The sequence below is a fragment of the Cottoperca gobio genome, chromosome 16, assembly GCF_900634415.1.
Source record: "Cottoperca gobio chromosome 16, fCotGob3.1, whole genome shotgun sequence".
NCBI lineage: Eukaryota > Metazoa > Chordata > Actinopteri > Perciformes > Bovichtidae > Cottoperca > Cottoperca gobio.
In genome coordinates, this window is record NC_041370.1 from 24,407,721 (window position 1) to 24,432,604 (window position 24,884).

General features: G+C 39.7%; 1 protein-coding gene across 2 annotated transcripts in view; it reads right to left on the bottom strand.

The window, feature by feature from the left end:
- Positions 1-24,884, bottom strand: part of grik2 (glutamate receptor, ionotropic, kainate 2) — a 204,499-nt gene that overhangs the window by 132,574 nt on the left and 47,041 nt on the right. For both annotated transcript variants that reach the window (XM_029451364.1, XM_029451365.1), the window contains exons 3-4: positions 4,393-4,560; positions 2,543-2,800 (exon numbers count right to left, since the gene is read on the bottom strand). In XM_029451364.1, coding sequence (XP_029307224.1) covers positions 2,543-2,800; positions 4,393-4,560 — 426 coding nt within the window. The remainder of the gene's footprint in view (positions 1-2,542; positions 2,801-4,392; positions 4,561-24,884) is intronic.

A 24,884-nucleotide genomic window follows, 5' to 3' on the forward strand; every position in this document is an offset into this window, starting at 1 on the left:
TGGGGGGTCAGGGGGAGAACCCATGAGAATTATATGATAATATAAATGTTCTGCTGCATTAACTTTGCTCAGTACATCAGGCAATGCGCATTTTGTAACGAAACAAGAGAAGAAAAGATTCAAATGAAATAGAATCCTGCCTGAACCTCTTCAAGAACTCCAATTAGATCAGATTTCTGTTTGCCCTGAGTGTCCACCATCAATGCTATCTGTCCTGGCTATCAGGTCATCTGTGTAAATGCCGACAATGAGAAGGTAAAGCTGTTTGCAGGTTGAGCAAGGATTTCATTTCCTATCACCGAGACAGAAAATCAAGCCACTATTAACCCCATAGTGAACCAGCTATGTCCACTTTACAACTTAATTAACAGAGGTTGTGGGGTCAGCAACAATCAATTCCTCCCTAAAGCTGCCTTGAAGACCTGCAGGGCAGATTCTCCACATCTCGTCTTTTTACGGGTGTTAGGGAGTACAGCAGCACATGTTAGTGGTAGTGATAAGTTGTATAAAGCCTTGTTTCTCCAGAGGGAGCTCTGATACATTAAGTGATGTCACTGGAGTTAGCGTCAGTTGGCGTCAAAGGCTACAATTATGAAAATTGAAGATAAAAGTACAGAAATATTATTTCTCAAAATGATCTTAAGTTAAAGGTAACAGTAATTATTATGGAAGTCAGCCCCTTTCAAAGGGTTAAGCCGCACATCGAGCAGTCAACCTCAGATGCACTAAATGTTCTTAGCCATCAAAATCTGCTTCTCCCCAGGTGTGTTTATTATTAGCAGGTAATGCCTAAACACTGTACAAGGGCAGGTGTGCCATGTGCAAATACTCTGGCACATGCCCAAGTAGTGGAGAGATGCCACCAAAGCAAGGCTGTAAGAAGAAGGAGAAGGAGAAGAAGAAGAAGAAGAAGAAGAAGAAGAAGAAGAAGAAGAAGAAGAAGAAGAAGAAGAAGAAGAAGAAGAAGAAGAAGAAGAAGAAGAAGAAGAAGAAGAATTTCAACAGTATTGAAATAGAAGCACAGTTTTTATTTGTATTTCTTTGCATTGTTGTGTAAATAAAGAATCTATCTATCTGGGATCAATGGACCAATAGTATTTCTTGTGGATTGTGGATATGAACATATTTAATAAAAAATAGGTTTTCAGGGCTGTAGCTATGTGTGTATGTGTGTGTGTGTGTGTGTGTGTGTGTGTGTGTGTGTGTGTGTGTGTGTGTGTGTGTGTGGGTGGGTATACAATTTGAATGCAAATACACTGAATATTTGACATAATTAAAATCTTAAAGATTCTAATAACACCACCTGAGTAAATGTACTTAGTTACTTTCTACCACTGTCAATTTGACTGTGTGTTAGCTGTGTGAAGGACTGGAGATCTCTCTTCCAGTACATGAAGTTCATGAAGTGCAATACTCTGCATTACTATTTGCAAATGTTCTTGATTATGTGGCTTGTTTGTAATCTATTTAGCTGGCCCGAATGCTAAACACAGTGTTCACACAATGCAGTACTGTGATCCAGGCCAAACTGGTTCCAGCGTCTGTTGGATGGAGCTCTGGGAGGCCTGGCAGGCTGGCACACACCCTGACCCCGGGCATATGGTACATGTACCCAGCCTGCTGGCTTATTTGTATCCTGGTGACCTGGACGGCAATAATAGCAAGGTTTAAACAAGGTCTGCTTCAACAAGGAACAAGGGAAGCATGTCCTCTGAGGCCTCACAAGCTCTTTGACTAACAGGAATTATGGAACATCTACAATGGCAACAATACTCGGCTATACCCGGGCAAAAACCTCAATCTGATTTTCCACATTAGTTTCAGATGAATCTCAACATATATTTGTATAATGTAATGATCAATTTTTAGGAAAAACTAAGAAGACACAAGCACATGAAGGAAACAGATTTCACCAATTCCATAACAATGCATGTGCATGTCAATATAGGAATTACAAAAGACACAAAGTGGTTCAGCAAATCATTAATCTTGTGTTAGATGTCTTTTTGCAAAAATGTAGCCAGACATGTGTTGGAAAAGACTTTCGGTTGGGCATTCAGTTAGGCGCCTAGATAAGGTTGACATTTAAGGTTTTAAATCAAATCTCTTGACAACTGTTGAGTGGACTGCCATGGAGTTTGGCACAGATAATATTTTACAATAAGGATGAATTGGGATAACGTTGGTGACCTTTCATCTAGTCCCTTCACAAGGTCAAAATATAAAGTTGTACAATACTTCGACTAAATATCTGCATAACTATTCCCATCAACCTCAGCTGCACTTTATGTTTAGCATTGATTAGCACATGTTACCATAGAAAGACACAAGACACAGAAGAGTTGGTGAACATGGTTATTCTCAGTATGTACATTGACATTGTGAGCATTTTATATGTATGTATCTTAACAGTATGTTAGAAAAAATGATGAAAAATATCCCAATATATGCAACATAAAATGGAATAAAAAAAATAGACAACATCTGGGCAAGATAAGATATAGATGAAATGAAACAACAGTGGAAGTGTTTGAGGTCTTACCAGTGCTGTCGTCATAAACCACAGTGACCGTCTTCCACTTGAAGAAGTGGACCAGGTCCAGGATGGCCCGGCTGAGGGACGAGAAGTCTGGAAAGAGGCTAACGTAGAAGACATCTCTGTTGTCTGATACTTGGTGCTTCCACTTGGTCTGGATGTGTGGCACCCCCAGGGCGTTGCAAATCGACTGGACCGCATTGGCTGAGGAACTGTGAGAGGGACCGAAGATGGCCGCCACCCCCAGAGAGAGCTGGTCACAGGCTAGAGAGGGGAAATATTTGACTAGTTAGCTTCCTCCTGCTGTTATGCAGCATGTTCATAATGACCAGTGCCAAAATCACCAGCAAACAATAGGAGACGCTGTCTGATGTGAACAAGGCTTCATGAATTAGGTCTGTATCCAACAATTCAGCATTAAGGAATACTGTATGTTAACAGCTTTGATACGTTTTTAGTTTTTTTTATTTAAAGTATAAGTCTGATAAGATATTCCTTCGCTTTCTTATTTTCAACAAATTCCATGTGCAGAGTTAAATCAACAATGAATGTATCCTTATATATCTAAAGCCTGATACTGTGTATCACATTCCTCTGTGTCATAGAGATCCACTGATCCACAGAAACACATTAATGAGCCACACTGTTGCACTGTGGGTTACATCATTACCATGAACACACACTGTAGTATCCTTTGCTCAATCCCACATACACCGTCTTGCCGCCCAAATTAAGAAAAGACAAGTAAACCAGTCGAGCTCACCAGGACTCAGGTAATGCCTGCAGCCTTATTGTTGGCAATCAAGGTATTTAGTGTATATGGTGGGCTGGGAGCTGGTACATAAGGCTCAGTGGTAATTAAAGCTCCCGGACCTAACAACAAAACATCTTGTTAGTTTTACCTTTGTTGTGACAGCACTAAATATGGATTAATCCGTCAGTGAAAATAGTTCGCAGACAGGGTGAGGAAGTCACAAAGTGTCTTTGGATTTGTCATAGAATGTGTTGACAATCAAGAAACTATAGAATAACACCAGTTGTATCCTCAACACAGGGAAGCCACATTGAGATCAAGGATTTCTATCTCAGAAGTGCACAGGCCAAAATAAAGAGCAGAAGCATAAATTACAGACTAAACATTTGAAAACAGATACCATAAATATGTGATATAATATATTGGTCAATATCAGTGGCCATAGGGGCACATTCATGTGCATGGTTTGGAAATGAGATACCTTTATTTCTAATGTATAAAATGCCCATAAATACATCTACTGATCTTGATTATACAACATCTAATACATTACATTTCCACAATGCAAAGCTAAAGCTGAAGCTAAAGGTGTGACAACTGTGCTTGCTCTCATGAAATTGTATTTGAAGGACATACAAACAACTGCACATCTTTGTATTAGCTCGACTGTGCACTCTAATCACCTTATTTGATATAAGGGAGTTGGCTAAATCACGGAGACAGGATATAATGGCCCGTAATTGATAAGAGACTTGAAATGTCAGCCTGATGCACACACAAAACTGATAGATTATAGCACTTTATTGGCTGTCTCTGGGGGCCAAACAGGTCTTTGAATTACTGCCGCTGAGTCATTACCTGGAACCAATCAATTCTCTCTGTTTACATTTGAAGTGCTCAGCCATTTCTCTCTCGCCTGATTATAATTGTCACAATCTAAGCCACTGCAGCTCACAAACCTCGAAAGGGGAATACATTTACAATGCAAAGCAGCTATGGCATAGCATATGTGCACACACACACACACACACACACACACAGACACACACAGACACACACACTCAGCCAGAGGCCGATCTTCCAATCACAAACACATAAATACCTTTCCTGGAGGCTTCAAAGCTGTCATAGATGTTTATCCTTTGGATGTCGTAGGTGAGCGTAGTGTTTGGCAGTAGGGTTCTGTTCCTGTTGATTGTGTTTAAAGCAAATTTAAAGGCTAGTTCCTCAGCACCTGATGGGCCGCTTTCAATGGACTCAAATATCCCCCCTGTCAAAGAGAGAGACACAAGTGGTTAGTGATTTATCAAGGTTGAATTGTGTTGATTGGAAAAGATGCATTAACAGTCAGCAGTCATGATTACATGGAGCCTTCGTTACACTAATATTAAGAGTAACTTGGCTTATTCAGAAGGGAATTGGCTTACACCTTAAAACCTTATTTAATCAGTTTATCACAAGAGGAAAGGATTTTTTCCAAATAAACACATACCCTTATTACTGAATGGATTCCCCCAAAAGAATCAAGGCACATTACATTGCATCATCACATTGCATCATCACATTGCATCATCACATTGCATCATCACGTTGCATCATCACATTTACTCCTACCATTTCCTTCTACTCCTTGCCAGACAGACACATCACGTATCTTCTGTATTTTATTTATGTGGAAACAAAAGGAGACCTTGTGGATTAAAAGGCATTTACAGATCATTAACTGCTTAGTCATGATGACCGCATCCAGCACTCCAAAAATACTGTCCTCACAAGGAGGTCCTGTCTTCATCCTCCATCTTTAACAGTGGCTAACATTAGCAACAAACCGAAGAAGACAAGACATGTAAAACAACTTTGGAGAAACTGCAATAGTCTCTCCTACTCATCCAGACACATTTCAGACCAGTCTCTTCACTGAATGCATAGAGATCAAATTGATATCAACCCTCCTTTGTCCCGGTCCAAGTCCTGGTAAGACACGCCAACCCCTTAAAATGTCAAAGAGTGACTGGTACTGGGATTAGTAACTGTACTGTACTGTACTACATTTTTTATCTGTAATCTTTTACAATACAAATAATAATAATAATCAGCACATAGCTCTCAAAATCTAATTTTGGAATATCTACTTTCTTCAGTTATCTCAGAGATGTTCCCCTGGGCAGATTCACCACTGTCTTATTGATCCATTGATTTCCATTTGTGAACGCTCTACCACTTGTCTGAGTGGTGCACCTTTTAAAGGGCAACTGTTGGAGTTAATGATGTTCACAGGGTTTGGGAGGATACACAGAAACCTCCCCCTCTGGTCAATAGTTCTAGTATTATATATATTAAAGTTTGATGTAACAGTTTCTTCAATAGCCAAGCACTGAATGCAGGTCCAGTTTGATGCTGTAAAGTGGGAGGAGTCAATGGCTCTGTAAATTATCTTTCACACATAAATTCCCTATTTATATGTTCTTTTACTGATATCCTACAAACATGGGAGTCTCCTGGATAACTTAAGAATATGTTTATGTTATAGCCATCAGTTTTGAGACTCAACATCTTTTGTGACGACCTTGTAAATAAATAAATAAATGTGTATTGTTGCAATTGTAAACAAAAAGTGGAATACTTGACTAATTAATGGAAACATATTGTGTATAGCATGAGTTTACTGTTAGCGACACACACAACAGCATTTCACCACATTGAGCCCCAGGCTGCTTGTTCTTAGATTTCTCTCACACAATTTACAGGCTTATGGCATTGTCACTAGATGTCTTTGCTAAGCACAACATAGTGTTTGTAGAGACATATTATAGGCACAAATCACAACAGACACATGTAAATGAATGGATAGAGGTGTCAGTGTAGCAACATCACTTCTTTACTTCTGTCAAAACATTTAATTAACTGAAAATGTAATATTTTTAAGTATTTGGTAAAAGCGTCATATTCTCAAGGCTAACTATGCAAGCTTTTAATATCCTCACACTATATATGAATGACCCATGAGCCTCATGTTAGCCAAAGCAACTGGATCCAGGGAGGATTCAATAACAATATGAGGAACTGTAAAGCGTTTTCTTCAGAAAGCTGCACATGTGTGTTTAAAAGCGCAGGTCTCCACAGCTACAGCACCCCTGTGAATACTTCTGACAGCCAGCAGATGAATGGACGCAGAGGAGGCCTGTGAAGTTGAGGGTAGGGGGGTCGGGTTCTGAGATCAATGTACTCTGATTGGCCGGCGAATCAATCAATCAAGCCCTTGGGGAGCAGTGGAGAGCAACGGTAAGAGATTGAAGTGTTTTGTTTGGGTTTGCTCTATGGCCTGGCCCTGCTGGCTCAATGTCAGTCAGAGAGAGCTTTATTTACTCTAACTACAAGCACTGTAGGACCCTCTTGAAGTCCAGACGTAATCTATACACACCACGGCACAAGTACTGCAGGTCCTTCCTGTCACAAGCGATTACCACAGGACAGGCTGATTCTGATCAATGCTTCCTAACAGTGTTTTCACCAGTGGTCTCTTTGAAAATGCTCTTTTTCCACTGCCATTTATTTTTGTCTGTGTGATGGAGCTTAAAGCAAACATCTAAACAGAAAGACCTCTGATAGCAGCAGCACTGTCGAGAAGTTTCTACTTTCATTAGTATTCATCTCATGGGAGAGCCCTATTTTGCTTGCCGTAATGAGTTTGAAGGAATTAATAAGCATCAGTTAAGCGGGATGTACTATAATTGGAAAGCTGAGCGTGTGGAATGGTTCCGTTCACACGCAAGAAACGTTGTTCTCCTGCTGAGAATCTCTGCGGTTCCATTGGAAGGAATGTGGCCTGTAAATGTGGAGATGAATCACTCCAGAAAGGTGAATCGGTGTTAGAGAGGTGACTGTCTAAGTAGGTAAGTTTGAAAATGAATACACATGGAGTCTAATGAGAAAGTTGCTCGTTTGTCTGCTGATATGGAAATGAAGCAGGATAAGTAAGATGAGGTTAGAAGAAAAGAGAGAAAATCCTCCAATGCTTGTTCTCATCTTAATTAGAGTTAGTCTAGGGTTAGGATTAGGAGTAGTTTTAAAATCCAAAATGATTTTATTCCAAAACCCCTCTCTAGAAATTATATTCCCAATCTCTCTCTGGGATTCTTTCACTGAGGGGCCTCATTTACAAATGTTTCCCTATTCAATCCTTCAAATAAGGGAACAGTAAAGGAGAAAACTATACATCTGATTCATGAAATGCGATCAAGATCATAATAATAATTAAAGTAAATTCACTGTAATTCGTAGAGGGTCGACTGCGTTGCCCCGATACATATTTAAGCAATGGTTTGATAGTCTATAGAAACCGTGTCCAAGCCTGGCAGGTGAACCCTGGTGGGAAACACCAGCATGTGTCTTGCTCAATCCACACTTACATCTGTGGCAGAGAAAGTAGAAGCTGTATATTACGTGCACAACTCCCAAAGCCTGAGATGGTTGTCACGGTGAATATAGGACTCTTGGAGATACTGTGCTGTAACTTGTGCTAAAAATAGCAATGTGTGTGTGTGTGTGTGTGTGTGTGTGTGTGTGTGTGTGTGTGTGTGTGTGTGTGTAGAGTAATCTAATGATGTAAATTAATATAGTTTCTTCAAAATGTTCACTATCAAAGTATTCCATTTCTTTTCCTGCAATTACTGCTTTTTAGCAACTAAAGTATAAATAATGTGTTATGGTACTCACTCAAAGCACGTTAGTTTTTTGGAAAATGGACAGAATTATTAAAAAGGGAATATTAAAGAGAAATTACCTTTTTTATTATATTATATTGCTTTAACATTTAACTGAAACCACAATCTTTCTCAAAGTCAACTTTAAAACAAAGTGCTTTTGTGCCTAACCCTAACCCTAATGCTGCACTCCAGATGCAAAGCCCTGTGGTCGGGATCAAAGACCTGCACTTTGTATGCCTACCATCCACCCAACCCCTATTACATCCCAATGACCTGTATGCAGTGACTTGAATAACCGTTGCCACTAAACATAATAAAGGCAAAAAAGAACGCATTTGGTCACAAAATGTTTTCTGATCTTCATCAAATTCACATGTATAGAAAAAACAAAAGGCTTAAGCTAATACCACAGAAACAATTACAATTGTTGCTGCATTTTATTGAACAAAGCCAATAAACATTCACAGTGCCGGTGAACTGTTTGATTTAATATCTGGTTGAACCTCATTCGACAGCAATGACCTCAATCAAAGGGAATTCTGGCCCATCTCTCTTTGCAAAACTGTTGCTCCAGGTTCTTTGGATGTCTGCTGTGAATGGCTCGCTTGAGGTCTGTCCACAGCATTTCTATTTGGTTTGGCCTTTACTGGGCCACTCCAAATTGGATTGTCTTTTGTTGAGCCATTCTGAGGGGGGATTTACTTTGGTGTTTCCAGTCATTGTCCTGATGAATAACCCAATGTCTAGTGAGCTGTTGCTGTCGTTAGTACAGTTCCTGCTGTTAGCATCGTAAGCTGCTGGCCTCCGGCACAGCCATCTCCATGTTGAGAGCCGTGTGCAGGCAATCCCATCTGTATGGGTTGTAGATGCTGCCATAGTGGGCCAATCACACATAGCAATAAATCAAAAAATGCTTGCAGTGAATGGCTAAAAGCAAAACCATACAAATAGTCATTTCTTTCTAGATAAAGAAAAAAAGACCAAATTATGGTATTGTTTGACTGGAGAAGACTCAATACTACTTGGTACTGGATTATTTTCATCAATATCTTAAAATGTAAAGAGTACCAACACCAAGCCGTAATGGACACGATGTCTATTCAATGTTGTGTATGGGGACTTCATGAACAGAGATATAAATGCCTTTGGTTGGGACTAGAAGGTTCTTTGTTTGCATCATATAGCATTCTTCATTGTCCCCTTGCAGTCATCTTGGCTTGGGGGCCACTTTTAGGCAGGATTACAACAGTGGATGAATATCTAAAGTGTTGGAGAATACTCTGTAACCCTTTCCACTTTTATATAAATCAACTATTATTGATCTAAGGTCTTCTGAGAGATCTTTACTCTGAGGAAGGGATCACATCTTGTGAATAGCAAACTATAAGAGTGTTTTTTATAAGTTAAAGTAGCTCTAATCATCACATCCACACTCGTTACATTGATTGGACACCAGGTTTGTAAATTACTGTCTTAAATTAGCTTTTGTTGAGATAATTAGCTTAGAGATTCACTTCTCCAATTAACACTTTGAATGTTTTAATGCTGTATTTTATACCGACAAATACAATACAATAATTTGTGAATGATAAGTTCAAATAGATTGTGTTTGTTCATTGTGTTAACTTAGATAAAGATCAGGCCATGGTTTAAGACAAATTCATAATTCCAAACGGTTCACTCTTTTTCTTGGCACTGTAGATAAGCACTTTAGAAGCTGAACAGTCAGTTACTCTTGTATATATGTGTGTGTTTGTGTGTGAGAATAAGCCTCCTACTTAAGAGGCATGCTGCTGTACCCAGAGCCAGAGAGCTGTGATCAGTCAAGAGAGAAATCCATCAGCACTTCATCAATCTGATCAAATGACAGTGAACACACAGTGACCACAGCACTCGCAGCCCTCGCCACCTTCTTTACTTATCCCAAGGATTTGTTGAAGCATAACATTTCCAACAGACAGAGCACTCTCTGAAAATTAACCCTATACGATCAAAACATTACCTCCATGATGGATCAGAGAGAGTACTTAAGCAATAAGCCACCCAGGACTGAGCGTCTCAGAGTTTAAAAATGGGTGTTATAAGGAAGGATGCCAAGTGGAGGAAAACAGCTGCTCAGAAATCACTATGAATGATAGGTCCAAGGAACTTTCGGCTCTTATCACACACCAATATACAGCAATGAACAAAAGAACACAAATGTTCGAAAAGCTTGCTGCTGTTGTCACATATAGTTTGGCTTAGTTATTGACAGCGGTGTCAACTGACAAAGTATTTTTTGTAAACTACTACTTTAGTTTATTTCATTTCAGAACAAATCAATGTGTTTTACATTCACAATTATTCATATTTCTCAAGCACTTTGCAGATAAAGATTTTTACAATCTGGGTTTTGTAATTATGGTATTGCTACTTTTCATTAAGTAAATCATTTAAGTACATCTTACTGTTTTTTGAAGAGTCACTAAACAGGATGATTGTCAGGTGACAGACTTAGCTGTGCATGTACAGGAAGGCATGGTTTGGAAGTGTATTGAATTCATCTTTACAAAACCTTCATTGAATATTTTATTTGATGAAACACTTTTAAAGATTGCAGTAACGCAGCATGTTCCAGTATTAGTGCTGTGTTTTCTACACAATTAGATCAATTTAAACATTGTAACCGTCTCATAATAAACACACTACTTTATGCATGTGTGTTTATAAGGCAAGAACCACAAGTGTTATCATAATACCTATAACATCACAACATCTCATTCTAGAAATGGGCCCATACTTTTAGAATCAACATTAGAAATCAAGTATGTCAATATCTGAAACAATGGAGTTAGCACGGTTAGTACAGAACATAGTTGATATGCAGCAAAGGGCCACGGGTCGGATTCAAACCTGGGCCGCTGCTTTAGTATATGAGGGGTAGGCCCTACCAGGTGAGCTGACGGTTACCAATGAATTCAAAAGGTTGGTCAATTCATTAATGGGAGTATTTATTTAATTCATAATTTTTATTTTATGCTTTTTCATTCTTTTTTTTGCAATGTAATGTGAGAATTCAAATGACACTGACACCTGCAACTACCTTCATGTTCAAGATTAAGTGTATCATATTTGTATTCTTGCTGGAAACATTACATAATTACTTTTTACATCAATCTGAAATCCATCTTAATCTTAAAATAAGATTAACATTTCAGGGAAGATCACATCATTATTAAGTTCTAGATTGCTATGACACAAATTGTCAGCAATTACAGGGCTCCTGTATTAAATAAAGCAGTTGTGATGCCGTAGCAGAATATAACATTACCTTGCTATCCAGCAAGCTCAGTGCACTGACAGGTGCCCTCAGCCACTGAACATTAAGTCTCTGGTGGCTCAAAGACTCAACAAACACAGTTGAGACTAATCCATTAAGTCCTTGTCTTGTCTGTATGGACATATGTCCTGTAAGCACACAGCTATGTCTTAATCAGGCCATGCATCAAACCCTTTTCCCACCACATACTCCCCATCGATTGAACCCCCCCCAGAAGTTATAAATGATTAATTATGACACTGGTAGTAGCATTGAAGTCTATGTAATCATTACATCCATAAATAACAGTCAGAGCTTGGCAGGGGGGTATTGGCATTTTCTGAAATCTGTACTTCCTTTTCAGGAGCATTTCCTGTTATACAAGAAAGTACAACACAGTATGTGATGCAGTAGAGACCGAATGAGTCACTACAGGACTTGCACATGATGGCATTAGATGAAAAGTTAGAGGATTACCAAAGTTCTTCCAATTTATCCTTAGGGGAACATAAATGTCTCTGCCAAATTACATTTAAGGCCATTAAAAAGTTGTCATGACACCTTGTAGTAGCCACAAATGTCAACCTGCTGGTGGCAATAGAGAGAGTACCAGTAATTAGGATGTATTGTCTGGGTAACAAGAATGCACGTACAAATGTTAGTACAAATCTGTCTGGTAGATGTTGAGATACTTTACTTGATGAGTGAAATGTTTTTACCTGCTGGCAGCACTAGATTTAAAATCAGGGCATCACAAAAGTCACTCACATTCATCCTCACATTGATGGCTGTACCAAATGGTAATGGCAACCCACTGAAATATTAAAGTGGTGGACCAAACATCCAACGCACATACTGTAGCTATCCCTATAGCCACCACACTAAAGTGGCTAAAAAGTCAGCATCACCTGTCCACTGCAGAAAAGTGAAATATGGCCAGTAGTTGCTAAGATTTCCTTCTGTGTAACAAACCAAAAGACCAACTATTATTCTCATTTTTAATTGGACTGAGAGAAACCCCAGCTTTTTTGTATGTTTGTTTGGCTTATTTGAAGCTAATGTACTTAATGTTCGGAGTTGTATCCTCATGTTTGCACTTATTGTACATTGCTTTGGACAAAAGCATCAGCTACAAGAACTGTAATGCAATGTAAAAGTGTGTTTGTGCTGTAGAAGAAGACTCTGTTGCCCACTCGATGAGCATGCTCAGTAAAGCATCAATTGGTAGCATGAATGCTGTTTGCTTTGTTAAAACAGCTCTGTTTGTCTGTTGCACTCCTGCTCCTCGTCCTTCAGTGGGTTAAGGCCGTGAGGAGCTGAGAGACTGACACACGCTGAGGCTCAGCAGAGTTCAAGGACAGATTTACACAGAATGTATCAGAGTTCCTGATTCACATTGTATCACAGCAATGGTGTATAGTTTAGCAGATCTGCCCATGAAAGATAACACATTTCTTCCTGCATCAATGCTACAGCTCACAGAACTGGCCACTGTGCCCCTACTGACATCTAGATCAATACTTAAGATGTCACAGTAAATTTCAAAGAAATCTCCTGCTGAATTCAAAGAGACAACAACGGGCAGATGAGCACCTTCTATTTGCTGTGATTGGTTTACTGCCTGGACTGTGTTAAATGCAAATATGACTTCTGTACTCCTCTGAACCCCTCAAGTGAGTTCATGAACAACATGTCACCCTAATCCTTATCCATAAAGTGAATAAAGGCCCTATCTAATCCCGCCTCACTGGGCTGTGACTCAGGGCCCTGCAAGGCTGCAGGCTGGCCGTTCCCACATCTCTCTGGCAGGCCCCGGCAAACACCAGGCATCATCCATCTCAATTTTCTCTCTCTCAAAAAAAAAGAGAAATGAATAATAAATCCTGCTTCAGCTCATCTCTTCTGTTGAGTGAAAATTGTTTATGAGGAAAAATGTGTTAGCTTCCCCTGGCACCTCCACCCACCCTCAGCCCTCACTCCCTGTCTGTTGTTGACAGTTTGATGGCGATCAGTGTCAGAATATCAGTGCTGCAGAACGGGAAGCGTAGCATGACGAGCTCCGAGAGCATGTTCCGTCTTTATCACAGCTGAGGCTCTGCTGCAGTAGACAAGGTTGGGGGGAGAGGGAGCGTTGGAGGGCAGGAAGAGGCCAGATGGAGGCGATAAAAAAAGACAACACACAAAGGCAATAGGCGATGTATGAAACTGAATAGTATGGGGAACGATGAGGAAAAAGGGGCAGTGATATTCATGAGATAAAATAAGAAGACTTGTGGAAGGAAGCTCTGCTCACCAGCTCTGTTTCACTTGGTGGTACACAGACTACATTCACTTCAAACGTGTGGAACATCTAACACTGAAACACAGTCAAATCGGGGAAAGCTGCATTCAACAGTCAAACTCAATGTATGCAGCAATTGAACCTGCTAAGGTGAGAAAGTTAGCAGGGTTTGAACTTCTCTGTCGAGCTCTCTTTGTTGATTCTTCAGACAACTACTTCTGTCACTTTTGGCTTTTACAAAGTCCACCATGGTGAGTGCCTCCAGGGAGAAACTGTCCACAGGTGATGTGCACTGTGTAAATCATGTGTATGATTTATTACATCACGACTACGATGGCAAGAGATGCACATCACTGAAATAAATGATTTGTTGGCCTTGTAAATATCACTTTCATTACATGTTTAAATGCTATAAGGGATTAGTATTAATTAGTTCCTGTTAACTTTTCAGCTGAAGTCAATATAATGTAAAAAATAATTATTCAACTTGGTGGCCATTTTGTATGTTATAGTTTGTGATGCTTGTTCAATTGTATTGCATGTCCGTATAACACAAAGTGGTTCAATGAATCAACACCTCTCTCAAACAGTTTCAACAAGAACTGAACATTTGAACCTTCATGGTTGTTGCAGTGCAGCACAGGAAGTGTGTTTTCACCACCTTGATGTTTCAGATTTAAGACGAGTTCAGAAGGATAACGACAATTCATTCAAACCTTAGTGACAAAACATGACTTTTAAACGCTCAAACTGCAGGAGATATTTGGGACTAAAGGTGGCCACAAAAATACGACCCATGCTGGGTTCACTCAGTCAGGTAAAGTGTCAAATTAATACAGTTACAGTCAACTTATGTACGGCTGACATTTATTGAGAAAAGATGATAATAACATTACAGGTACATGCTCAGCATCTGTACAGTAATAGGATGTCTTCATTTCTCAAGAGAACCTCTCTGCCTTTTATGTTTTCCTTTCATCCCGTTTGATAACGCTACCCTACACCTCACCTTACGACAAATGTAATATCATCACTTATTTAAATACTGAATTAAATGGCCACCTTAACCCAATCAATCAACTCTTCTGTAACTTCAAAGAAAACATATGCAGTATGTATATTGTATCTGAACACCAATTCACATGTTTTCATGTGAGCCCCACCCTGCCGATGTGTCCATCAGCATCCAGGGAATTGAGCTTCTTGATACTGTAAGTGTAGATGAGTGGCAAAGGCTTTCTGCTCATGGGCTTCATCTATGCAATGCACTTAAGTTACTCACCAAAGATGAAATACTTAGTATTTCAGAAGCTCTTTCTTGAGCTTAATGTCCAGAAGATGTCTCCCAAAGTACAGGCTTTGTGCAACAAGCATCTTGCATAAGTGTATGCACGCTTGTTTTTGACCGTTGCAGATCAGAGGAAATACTTGGTAGTTATGGCGGCAAGCAGCTGTGTCCTCTTTCAAATGTTTTGCCTGAGCTCACTTTGTACAACTGCATGTTTTGCATATTGTTATGATAATGTTTCAGAACCTTGCTGAGGGTGTTGAGGCATTACAGATTGGGTGCTGATAACAAGAGAACTCTATGATGGCCCAGAGAGCTCTACGCACTGCAACTTAAGAACACATATTCATCAATTTGATTGGCAGCATTTGTGTAGCACAGACAATAATGGAAACTGTTTCCAGGGACACTGTAAAGCGATGAACACGACTTGACACGGCTGGGACACATTTGTCCTATCATAAAAAAAATGACAATTCTACTTTGAGTCACAAACCTCAACAAGCTAAATGCTGCACATGTGTGTTTTCTTGAGTTGCTGTGCATTGAGGTCTCAGAACAACATTGTGTAATTATTCTCTATGACACTAAAAGAAAGGGATTTGTGAGTGATTGCACTTGCAAAGCCATTGCACTATAAAATGATATTTTTGGAAATGTCATTGGACATTTCAAGACGAACTGAAGTTGATCTCTGTAAATGATGTCTTCAGCCCGACAGTTAGTTCCTCTACTCACACTGAGCCTCTCAATAAAAACATTTCTAACACAGATTTAGGTGCAGTGTTGTCTGTTGATGCACTAGATTGTATATGTATATGATATATGTATATATATATCCTGGCTTGTTATAATAAAGGTGCTGTCTTTTAGAAATGTCTGATGTTTCATGTTTTGTAGTAGCCTTAGTATAAACAGTTTTATTAAATAAGTCGTACGACTTCCAAATTCAACACCAGAAGGTTGTGAGTTCAATACCAGGGCTGCCACCATTGAGCCCCTGAGCAAGATACTTAACCCTGAGCTGCTCCAGGGAGACTGTCCCTGTAGTTAGTTCACTGTAAGTCGCTCTGGATAAGAGTGTCTGATAAATGTAATTTTTTTTTAAAGGTAGAATAAATATTATGTAAATATTTCTCAAATTAAAGTAAAGAAAAGCAAGTAAAACAAACTTGAAAAGCCAAAACAAATGTTTAGGTGCAAAGTAAAAATGATGATGCAATTGTGAGCAAAATGTACTAACAGAGACAGATAATACACAGTAAAGCTCACTTGAGTATCTTTTGATAGAAACACTTCTTAACTGTAAGTACAGTTTACTTGAAAAATCTACTATTCACATCATTTCTGTGTAGAAATTGTAACCCAGCTTTTTCGAAGTAAACCTCACGTTTTTTGTTAGTACATATTTCTTGGAGAGATCAAGGACACGGAGGTGGGCTGCAACGAGAAAAGGCTTTTATGGGAGACTTTTCACTCCAACTCCGAGTGTTGCCATTCAGATTAGCTAAAAACCCTTGCCTCTACACACGGATGGATGACCTTGTTCATTTGAAGCATATTGAATCCTTTAAGGTTAGTTTATGTCAGACTTTCATGCAACAGTTTTGAGATTTAGAGATGCTGAAGACCACAACAAATACATCAATTCCTGTTTCTCATTGACCCGTTATGATGTATTCCTCCTTCAAACACGCACCTCTGAGGAGGAGTCGGTTCCTGTCCAGAGGAACAGCATGTATGCCTTTTAGGCGCCAGTATGCTTCAATCAAAGTTCTTCTCGGATGGTTAAACAGTGTCTGAACCCCCTCCCCCACACTTTTCCAACAACTGAATTGGTGAGGCTCAGTCAATTTAAGTAAGCAGTTTGAACTTCTCTCTCAAGCTCTCTTTTTTCATTCTTTATAAAACTTCTTCTGTTTTGTTGGAACAACCAAATGCAACACTATTAACGCCTTCCAAAAGAATCTGTTTGAAAGTGTGCACCTATTTTCCCCCTGCCTCGTGGTGAAGTGAGTGTGGCAGTTTCAAACAGTTACAGGTTTTCCTTCCGAAGTATCAAGACAACAAGTCGTACAAACTAGTTTTTTCAAGCATCACCCCAATTTAAACAGTGAGGCGAGCTCCCATTACGAACAGTAAGACTGCATTACTGTGTAATAAATATGCTTCTTTCAGTTCCTGTCAATCCCTCATGTGTAAGTAGGCAATTTCAATTCCGCACGGGAATAGTGGACTTTGCCTCTAACAATGAAAACTACAAATGTAAGTACATTGTATGTTTGTTGCTGAAAGAATGCACACTAACCCGAAATCTGAAATTAAAGCGTTTGGTTAGCTCTGCCCATGCAGAAAGCAAGTACATGTTGTACGTATACAGGAACCTCACTCAGCTGATGGATTTATCCATCTATACTTTTACTGTAACCCAAACCAACATTAGTTTGTGGTCTTTAAAGTACATCACGTGTAAAGGTTATGGCGTTCAAAGAGACTGCGATAGAATTCCAGGATCATTAATGTCACCAACTGTGGCATCATGGAGCATGTCCCAGACAGACAGACAGACAGACAGACAGACAGACAGACAGACTCTTCCTGAAAGTGCTCCACTGTTTGGCCAGGATGAGAGGATGTGAGGTGTTTTCCATGATGTACAACACTTTTTATGCCTGCATTAGGCAAGTTTCTAATAAAATAATGTTTCATTAAACCAGTCGTACAGGTTGGTCCTTTGATAAATGATATCTGAAGATAGTCTTTACCTTAAATCATTATCATACATTTTTGGGGGAAATGTAACCAAAGGTATAAAGACTGAAGCACTAGTAAGGAGTTCTAGATCAATTGTGTGCAGGACTCTTTAGTTTCTTCCTGTTAAATCAATAGGAAACTGTACACATCGCAAAAACACTAGGAACAATTGGGGGTTGAACAGTGGCCTGCAACTTATTTTTGCCACCACAGTAGATTCATCTAGCCCTGCTAGTAAGGTGTTCCAGATACAGAATCCATTGTTTTGCATTATGACACATTACACAAGCCAAAACCAAAAGCATTTTGTTCCAGACATTACATGCCTGTTAGATACGAGTGGTTGGTACGATTAGCTATTTGTGAATGTGAATAGAACACACACGGTTACAACCTGCTCCTCTTCTAAACAATATTCCTGCACACTGTGCAGCTACTGCTGCTGCTACTGGTGTAACAGCACTGGTGCTGTGGGATGAACAGGGTCTGAGGCATCGCTATATTTGCATCCTTATAGTTTCTGGAATCCTCAATGATGGAGCACATGTGCAATTAAGCCTTTTTAAATAGTTTACTGAACATTTTAATTGTGGAATAATTAGATTTATACTCCAGCTATCCTTATTCAGTATGTGTTCTATCTCTGTAAGCCTGTGCACATCTTGTACAGGCACTTGTGAATTTGTTTCCCAGAGCGTTGTCATTATTATTCAATGGTCTGTTTGTGTAGAACAGTTTGTACCTTTTACATACAAGATCAACAGCAGGCTTCCTATACTTCAGGGAGCTGTCTGCAGCAGTTGGGGGAGGTTTAGAAGGAAAAGACTAAAGACGCTTTCACACAGTGAGCCACTTGAGAATTGCAACTAGGTTGTTGTATTTATTCTATCATCTGTCCTTTCTTCATCTGTCTCTCCTATTTCTGTTACATTCTTCCTGTGCTTTGTTTTCCCTCTTTCCCTACCACTCATCTTTTTCTGTTTCATTTGTATCTGACATCCTGTGAGCACAGATTACTGCAACAGATATAAGTGTGTAATGTGTAATTTTCCCCTCTTCCTCATAATAGAAAATCTGAGAAATGCTTCTCGCGGCACTTTCACAAATGTCAGTGCTTCTCAGCCATTGTCAAACACTTGCAGAGACACAAAATGTCAGCCTCTCTCCTCAGTCACAGCCTTTGTGAACTGCTCACATCTGGAAATGTCAATGAGCAAACCACAATGGGAGGGAGCACATTCTTGGAAGGCAGAAAGCACAACACAATCCAATCCACTATAAAGATCTACTGAAGAGTATCGGTCACGTAATACAGAGAAACTCATTCGCTCTGCTGCTACAACCCTGTGACCCATATCAGCACCCATACAAGGCAAAGGTCACACACATTGATATGATACATTTGGCCACATGAGTAATGGAAATGGATAAAGTGTTAAAGGTGATACATTTGTTACGATCAATACATATGTGTCAAATGTATTCGGGATATCTGAATTAGCGTGAAGAAATGAAACATCACCATATATAGAATTAAGCCATATAACATAATACTCCATTCTTAATGTTTCACAACGTTCCACATACTGCTGCTAGAGGGTGCTATTAAGCTGAGTGTTTTAGTGAGGGGAACAATGAGCATCTCTTTCTAGTCCTGATCTATGTTTGTGGGACCTGAATGTTGCAGTTAATTAGGGGTCAAAAGTGCTGCTAGTGGTAGCAGATCTGCTGTGGTAGCAGCCTTGGATCAGGGTTCATTCCACACCAAATCTGCCCTTGTAGAACAGAATGTTGTTGTTCATTTCTTAAATATAACCTAATATCTGTATTGTTAATTTAACCCCAGAGAAGGTTTTTTCGAGACTTCCAGTGCGTCACGTTGCCTTCCTCAAACAGTGGAGGTGTCACACTGTTGGCCAGGTGTTTAGAGGACCGTCAGAGAGCCCAGCTTTATTCCGCTTTACAATACAACCTCCTCCATCAACAGTCAGCTAATTCCCTGTATGCTGAGGTGGGCATTCAGTCACTCCGAGGGGGCGACTCCCCCCGTCAGTGTACAAGAAGACACAGTTTGCTAATAGCACAGGGAGTAAATCTTATTATTCCTTCCCTTTCTATCTCTCTCTCTGTAGATCTATTTGCTTAACAATGATAACAATCCCTGCAGCTTAACTCGCCAGGTTTGGACCAATACTCTGAACAACGTGTTTGCCCCCCCCCTCTATTTAATGAGTAGCTTTGGATTTGAACTTAGCTGAGCCACATTGATTTTCTGTGCTCATGCGAGTTTGTGATATTATCTTGAGTAAAGGGGGAAAACGAGGGGGATGAGGGGTCAGGGGCACGTTTCTCCTCAGGCAATTTTCCTCATGGTGCACCTGCATGATGCCCCCTGACCCCCCATTGTGTTGTAATCCCAGTCCGTTTAAGGAATCAGCTGAGCCTCTGATGAGATATGAAGCCGTCTCGACAGACTCATTGATTTAGTGTAGGAGGAAACATCAGCCAATGATCGACCAGGTAGACAAACACAACCTTCCTTCTCTGTCCGTGATTCAGATTAATTAAGGTATACGGATGCAGAGCTGTCTATAAAGTCTCCCAGCCTTAATGGGATCAATTGTGGATCTTTAATGGTCTAAATAGAGGTTCCTGAGGTTACAGGAGACTTGGATCGTACATGCCCCCTCTTTCCTACCTCGTATATCCATCATCCTTCCCTTCCTACTGTTTTTACCTGTCAATACTTGTTGTGCCAATATTCCTGTTTCATGGCTTAGATTTACAGGTTTACAGAAACTGTCCATAAGCTGTTAAGGAAAGTCCTCCCCAAAGTGCACAGTAGAAAGAAAGCTACATAAGCATCCCTGAAGCTTCTATCCATTCAATACAACTGACGTTCAGAATGGCTATCACTGTCCTCAGAACCAGCTGCCCTGTCATCACTACAGCTTCTTAGGTCCTCACCACACCAAACAATATCAGAAATACAATGTTCAATAAAGTCCTCAAGTACTGTAAGCTCCATGAGGAGTAGTAATAAAACTGCATTGTTTTTAGTTATTAATATATTCTATTCCTCCCTCCCACTGAAGCTCTGTATGCCCAGAGAAACTTCTATAAAGGGCTTGTAGTAAAACTGAAGGGCCTCCATAAATCACTATTGATAGAGATAATATAACTACAACATATAGACAATGGGAGATGTGTGTGATTTGAATGGATGACTATGGATATTAAGCTTCACCAAGGAACATAAAAAATATGTCTCTCGGAATCTGTGTAAACATTCACAGAAGTTAGACGGAAGTGTTAGATGTTTAAAAAGTAGCTACACATATTATTCAAACTTTTTTATTAAGTGTTAGTCATATGGGAAACTTCAATCATACAAGTGGTAAACCACACTGAATTCCCAATGTCCTATTCTTATTTACTGACTCATAAAACAATATATTGACAACGAGCTGGACCATATCTTCAAAAGGTTACAGCAGCACAAATAAAACCATGTGAGCTATCAGTCACCTGTTTACACATCCAGCTATCCCAAAGCAACATAAGCCTTCATTTGGAGATGTGTCTCTTTCCACTTGGACATCAGACTAAAAATAATCTTGTGTTTTTCTCATCCAGCATTTTTACAATTGATTTTTTAAATCCTGTAGGAAGTTATCTCCAGTGCACTCTTATTCTGAAATAAAGGCTAATTAAGTGGAGAGTTGAAACTGTGAGCAACATCCATACGACTGGCTGAGTGCTCATCATGTGTTTGTGCTTACATGAGGTAGGTGTGTTGAGAACTATCCCAGCATGCATTGCACGTGGCAATCGATTCATTCATAATCTCATGTTATGTGCGTCCCTGCACTGATGCCATTTTTTTCCTTGTGAGTGATGTTGCTGCTTTAATTGCATAAACAATTTTCAGCAAAGGGAGTTTTGCAGTGTATCAATCGTGTTCAAAAGATAAAATGTATGTAAAAATATTACTCAGAATTTCTCAAAAAAAAAAATGTTTGGTTGTTTTTGTTTACAAACGTTTATTTATTCTTATTCTATTCATTTCAATATAATGATGTTTCATCATGTATAGGTACATTTAAATTATAAGAAGTTAAATGTGATAATTACAGATCATGGTGTGTTTACAATAACCCGCATGTTCTCATCTAAAGTCATTATTATATTAACACTTTCATTATGAATCTAAGAAAGTGAGCTGTTTGTATTGGAAGATGACTTTGTGTGTGTGGTACAGTGAACCGTCTGGGTCATGACTGTCAATGATGGGTATGAGGACTTGTTGCTCTGACAACAGATCCATATAAAAATCAAGACAACTTCGAAAAAAATCCAGACTCCAGTCATCATTCTAATCTGGTAAACTCGATTCTCCACGTGCGAAGTCTCCACCAACTCCTGAGAAAAACATTTGGCTCTTAAGTTGTCTAACTGTCTCCAACTGTGTCTATCTGTAGCTCGGTTGTGAGCAGGTGGAGCACATGTGATAAGCTCTTCTTCACTAACAGCTGATGAGAGCGCTGACCCTGAACTGTAAAGTTGTGGGCCGGAAATCTAAAACAATGAGGAAAGAGTTTAGAATAAATGTGTGCGGGTTTGTTACGAGTAACCCCTCTCACATAGTCATTTCATCCATTGTTAATGTGAAAATATTGAATAAAGCAGCTTTAAGTTGCATCATAAATTCAGCTTCAGAGAAACGCCATTGTCCATCACAAAGAAATGAAGGTTTGCCTTTCATGTAGAGCATAAATAAATAAAGGAAGAATGCGGTGTGTTCAGGATATTCTGAATCACCACATCTTTTACGATGATTTAAAAGGAGAGAAATGGAAAAGGGAACTCTTTCATCCGTATATAAATGCTGTAAATCTCAGAATCTCTCCAATAACCAAATGGCTGGGTGCAGATGGAGGAAAGAAAGTGCGAAAAATCAGCTCTCTGTACTTCACTAAAAAGAAAGTCTCCTCCTTTTATTATCCACGGATTTATTCTACACACATTTTTCATGTTCTAAATTCATTTTCCAGAGAATTGCGGCCAAGACCTATTTATTATTAGAAATATTTAGAAAAGTGGGAAGGAGCAAAATTGAACGTGGACACTATCATGATATGAAAGATATGCAGCGTGACTTTCATTTTCAGCTTTCTGTATGAAATGGTAGAGGGTTAGAAATGGGTGGAGAGGTACGCAACATGTTTTACACATAACGAGAAAACAAAAAGAGAAGCAAATCAAATGTACAGCAATTAGATTTTCTGAGGGAGAAAACAGCTCTGGCAAGTGTGCACTGAATCATAATGGCAAGAAAAGATCATTTGCAAGGTGGGAGTGAAAAAATGTGATCCCTGGCTTCATAAACAAATGTCCTCACAGCTGCATCGCTCATCTGAAGCTGCTCTCAGGGTCACACTGCAAGTTCATTCAATGGCAGTGTGTTTGTGTGTATGTTCACAACGAAAGCTGTAACGTTTAACTGGCACTTTTAAGGGTTTTTCTTGATGGGGTTTACCGGGTTATGTTTAACAAGTTAAACCAATTACTTTGGTGTGTTAGCGTGCTATAATTAGTTTAAATTAGTAAATGCAAAGTACAGCTGAGGCTGGTGGGAATGTCACTAGTTTAAAAGCTATTTGATCATATGTTAGGACATATGGACATATAAACTATAAACTATAGTTAGGGCATATGGACATATTCCACTGCTTAATAGGAACCGTTGCTGTAAGACCAGGGGATCGTCCAATAGGTGCCAACATATTTAAATTTAAGTGCTTCAACAACAGACAGTGCCACCAAAGCAGGTCATCACGCCATCAGTCTTCCTAAAACTGTTGTGCCAAAAACACACTGGAGTAGTGTCGAAGTGCAGCCTACGGCAAGTTGCCATCCAGTGTCTATGGGAAACTACGTCGGCTGCTCCGTCATGATTCGTCCTTCATCATAATAACTGATGTTCTCCAGCTGTGACACCGCTCTCCTTTGTGGACCAGGCACCAAATATTTTCCAAGCATTGCAGTTATTTGTGTAACGTAAAGAACCATGACACAAAGAGCTCCAGAATGCTCAAACGTTCTGTCATGTCATGAGAGCCATTACGGAACATCAGCGTAACAGTAACCTGTGTTTGGAAGCCACAAAGCCAGTACTTCAACAGACAGATTGAGCCAGCAATCGCATTGAGCAAGGAAAGTGTCAGGCGGTGTCTTTCTCAAGACGTAATTGACAGGACTGTTGTGTTTATTGAACTGGTGATCTTATCAGTTATCAGACAGTCTTTCTGGCACCTCTGTGTCTGCCATGTGCACATATTGTGTTTTTCTGTTTTCCACTGTTCCACACGTCTTCACTAAGTGCCAACACACTGAAATCATCATGTTTCACTGCACTTCCCATTTAGCGAGCAGCTCTCTATGCTCCTAAGACGCCTTGCCTCTATTGCCTCTATTGTCTCAACTTTCCCTTTAATGAAATCATGCTGCAGCCTCAAGGTCACAACCAGGTCGGCTTCTTGGAATACTCCCATTCCCTTTCGAAGGCAGAGGTGCGGGCTGATTGCTTCGTCTCCCAGATCCCAAAAGGTTCTCTGGGAATCTGGGAGACAGAACTAACGGCTGATGGATGCATGATGGATGCAGCGGAACGATCCGCCTGGTCTCTGTAATGAACTTGTTCCATTTGATCCGCCACACAGAACCAAATGGGGGTGAGAGTAAACCCTTTCTTCACTGCAACCTGTGTAGCCAAGCATAGAATCAATAAAGCAAGAGGTGTATGGGGCTTTTAGAGCATTTTAACTGAAATACCAGTGGTTTTGTCAGCGTTAATATTTCTCTGAATTATCACCATATGTCCAATTGCTTGCTTCCTGTGCCCTCTATCTTCAAAGGATAAACACGTTTGTGATTGTTCCATTGGCCTCTCCTCCTTTCTTTACAGCTTGCCAACCACACAATACATTGTTTCTCATTGCCCTCTGAAATCTGTCAACACTTTCTAAAACATACGACCTTTACACATTGTTTCATGTCACCATGTTGTTATCTTCTACTGTTTAATGTGCATAAACAACATTGTTAAAGTTAGGGAAAGAAGAAAATAAATACTAGGTTAGGAAACAATCATGGGTAAAAGAAAACAACATTGTCCACCAGATACTAGTAGAATGTGGAGTTAGAACACAGCAGACCACTGGTTGATCAACAAGAAGTGTCACTAGAATTGTCACTTGCAGGACAT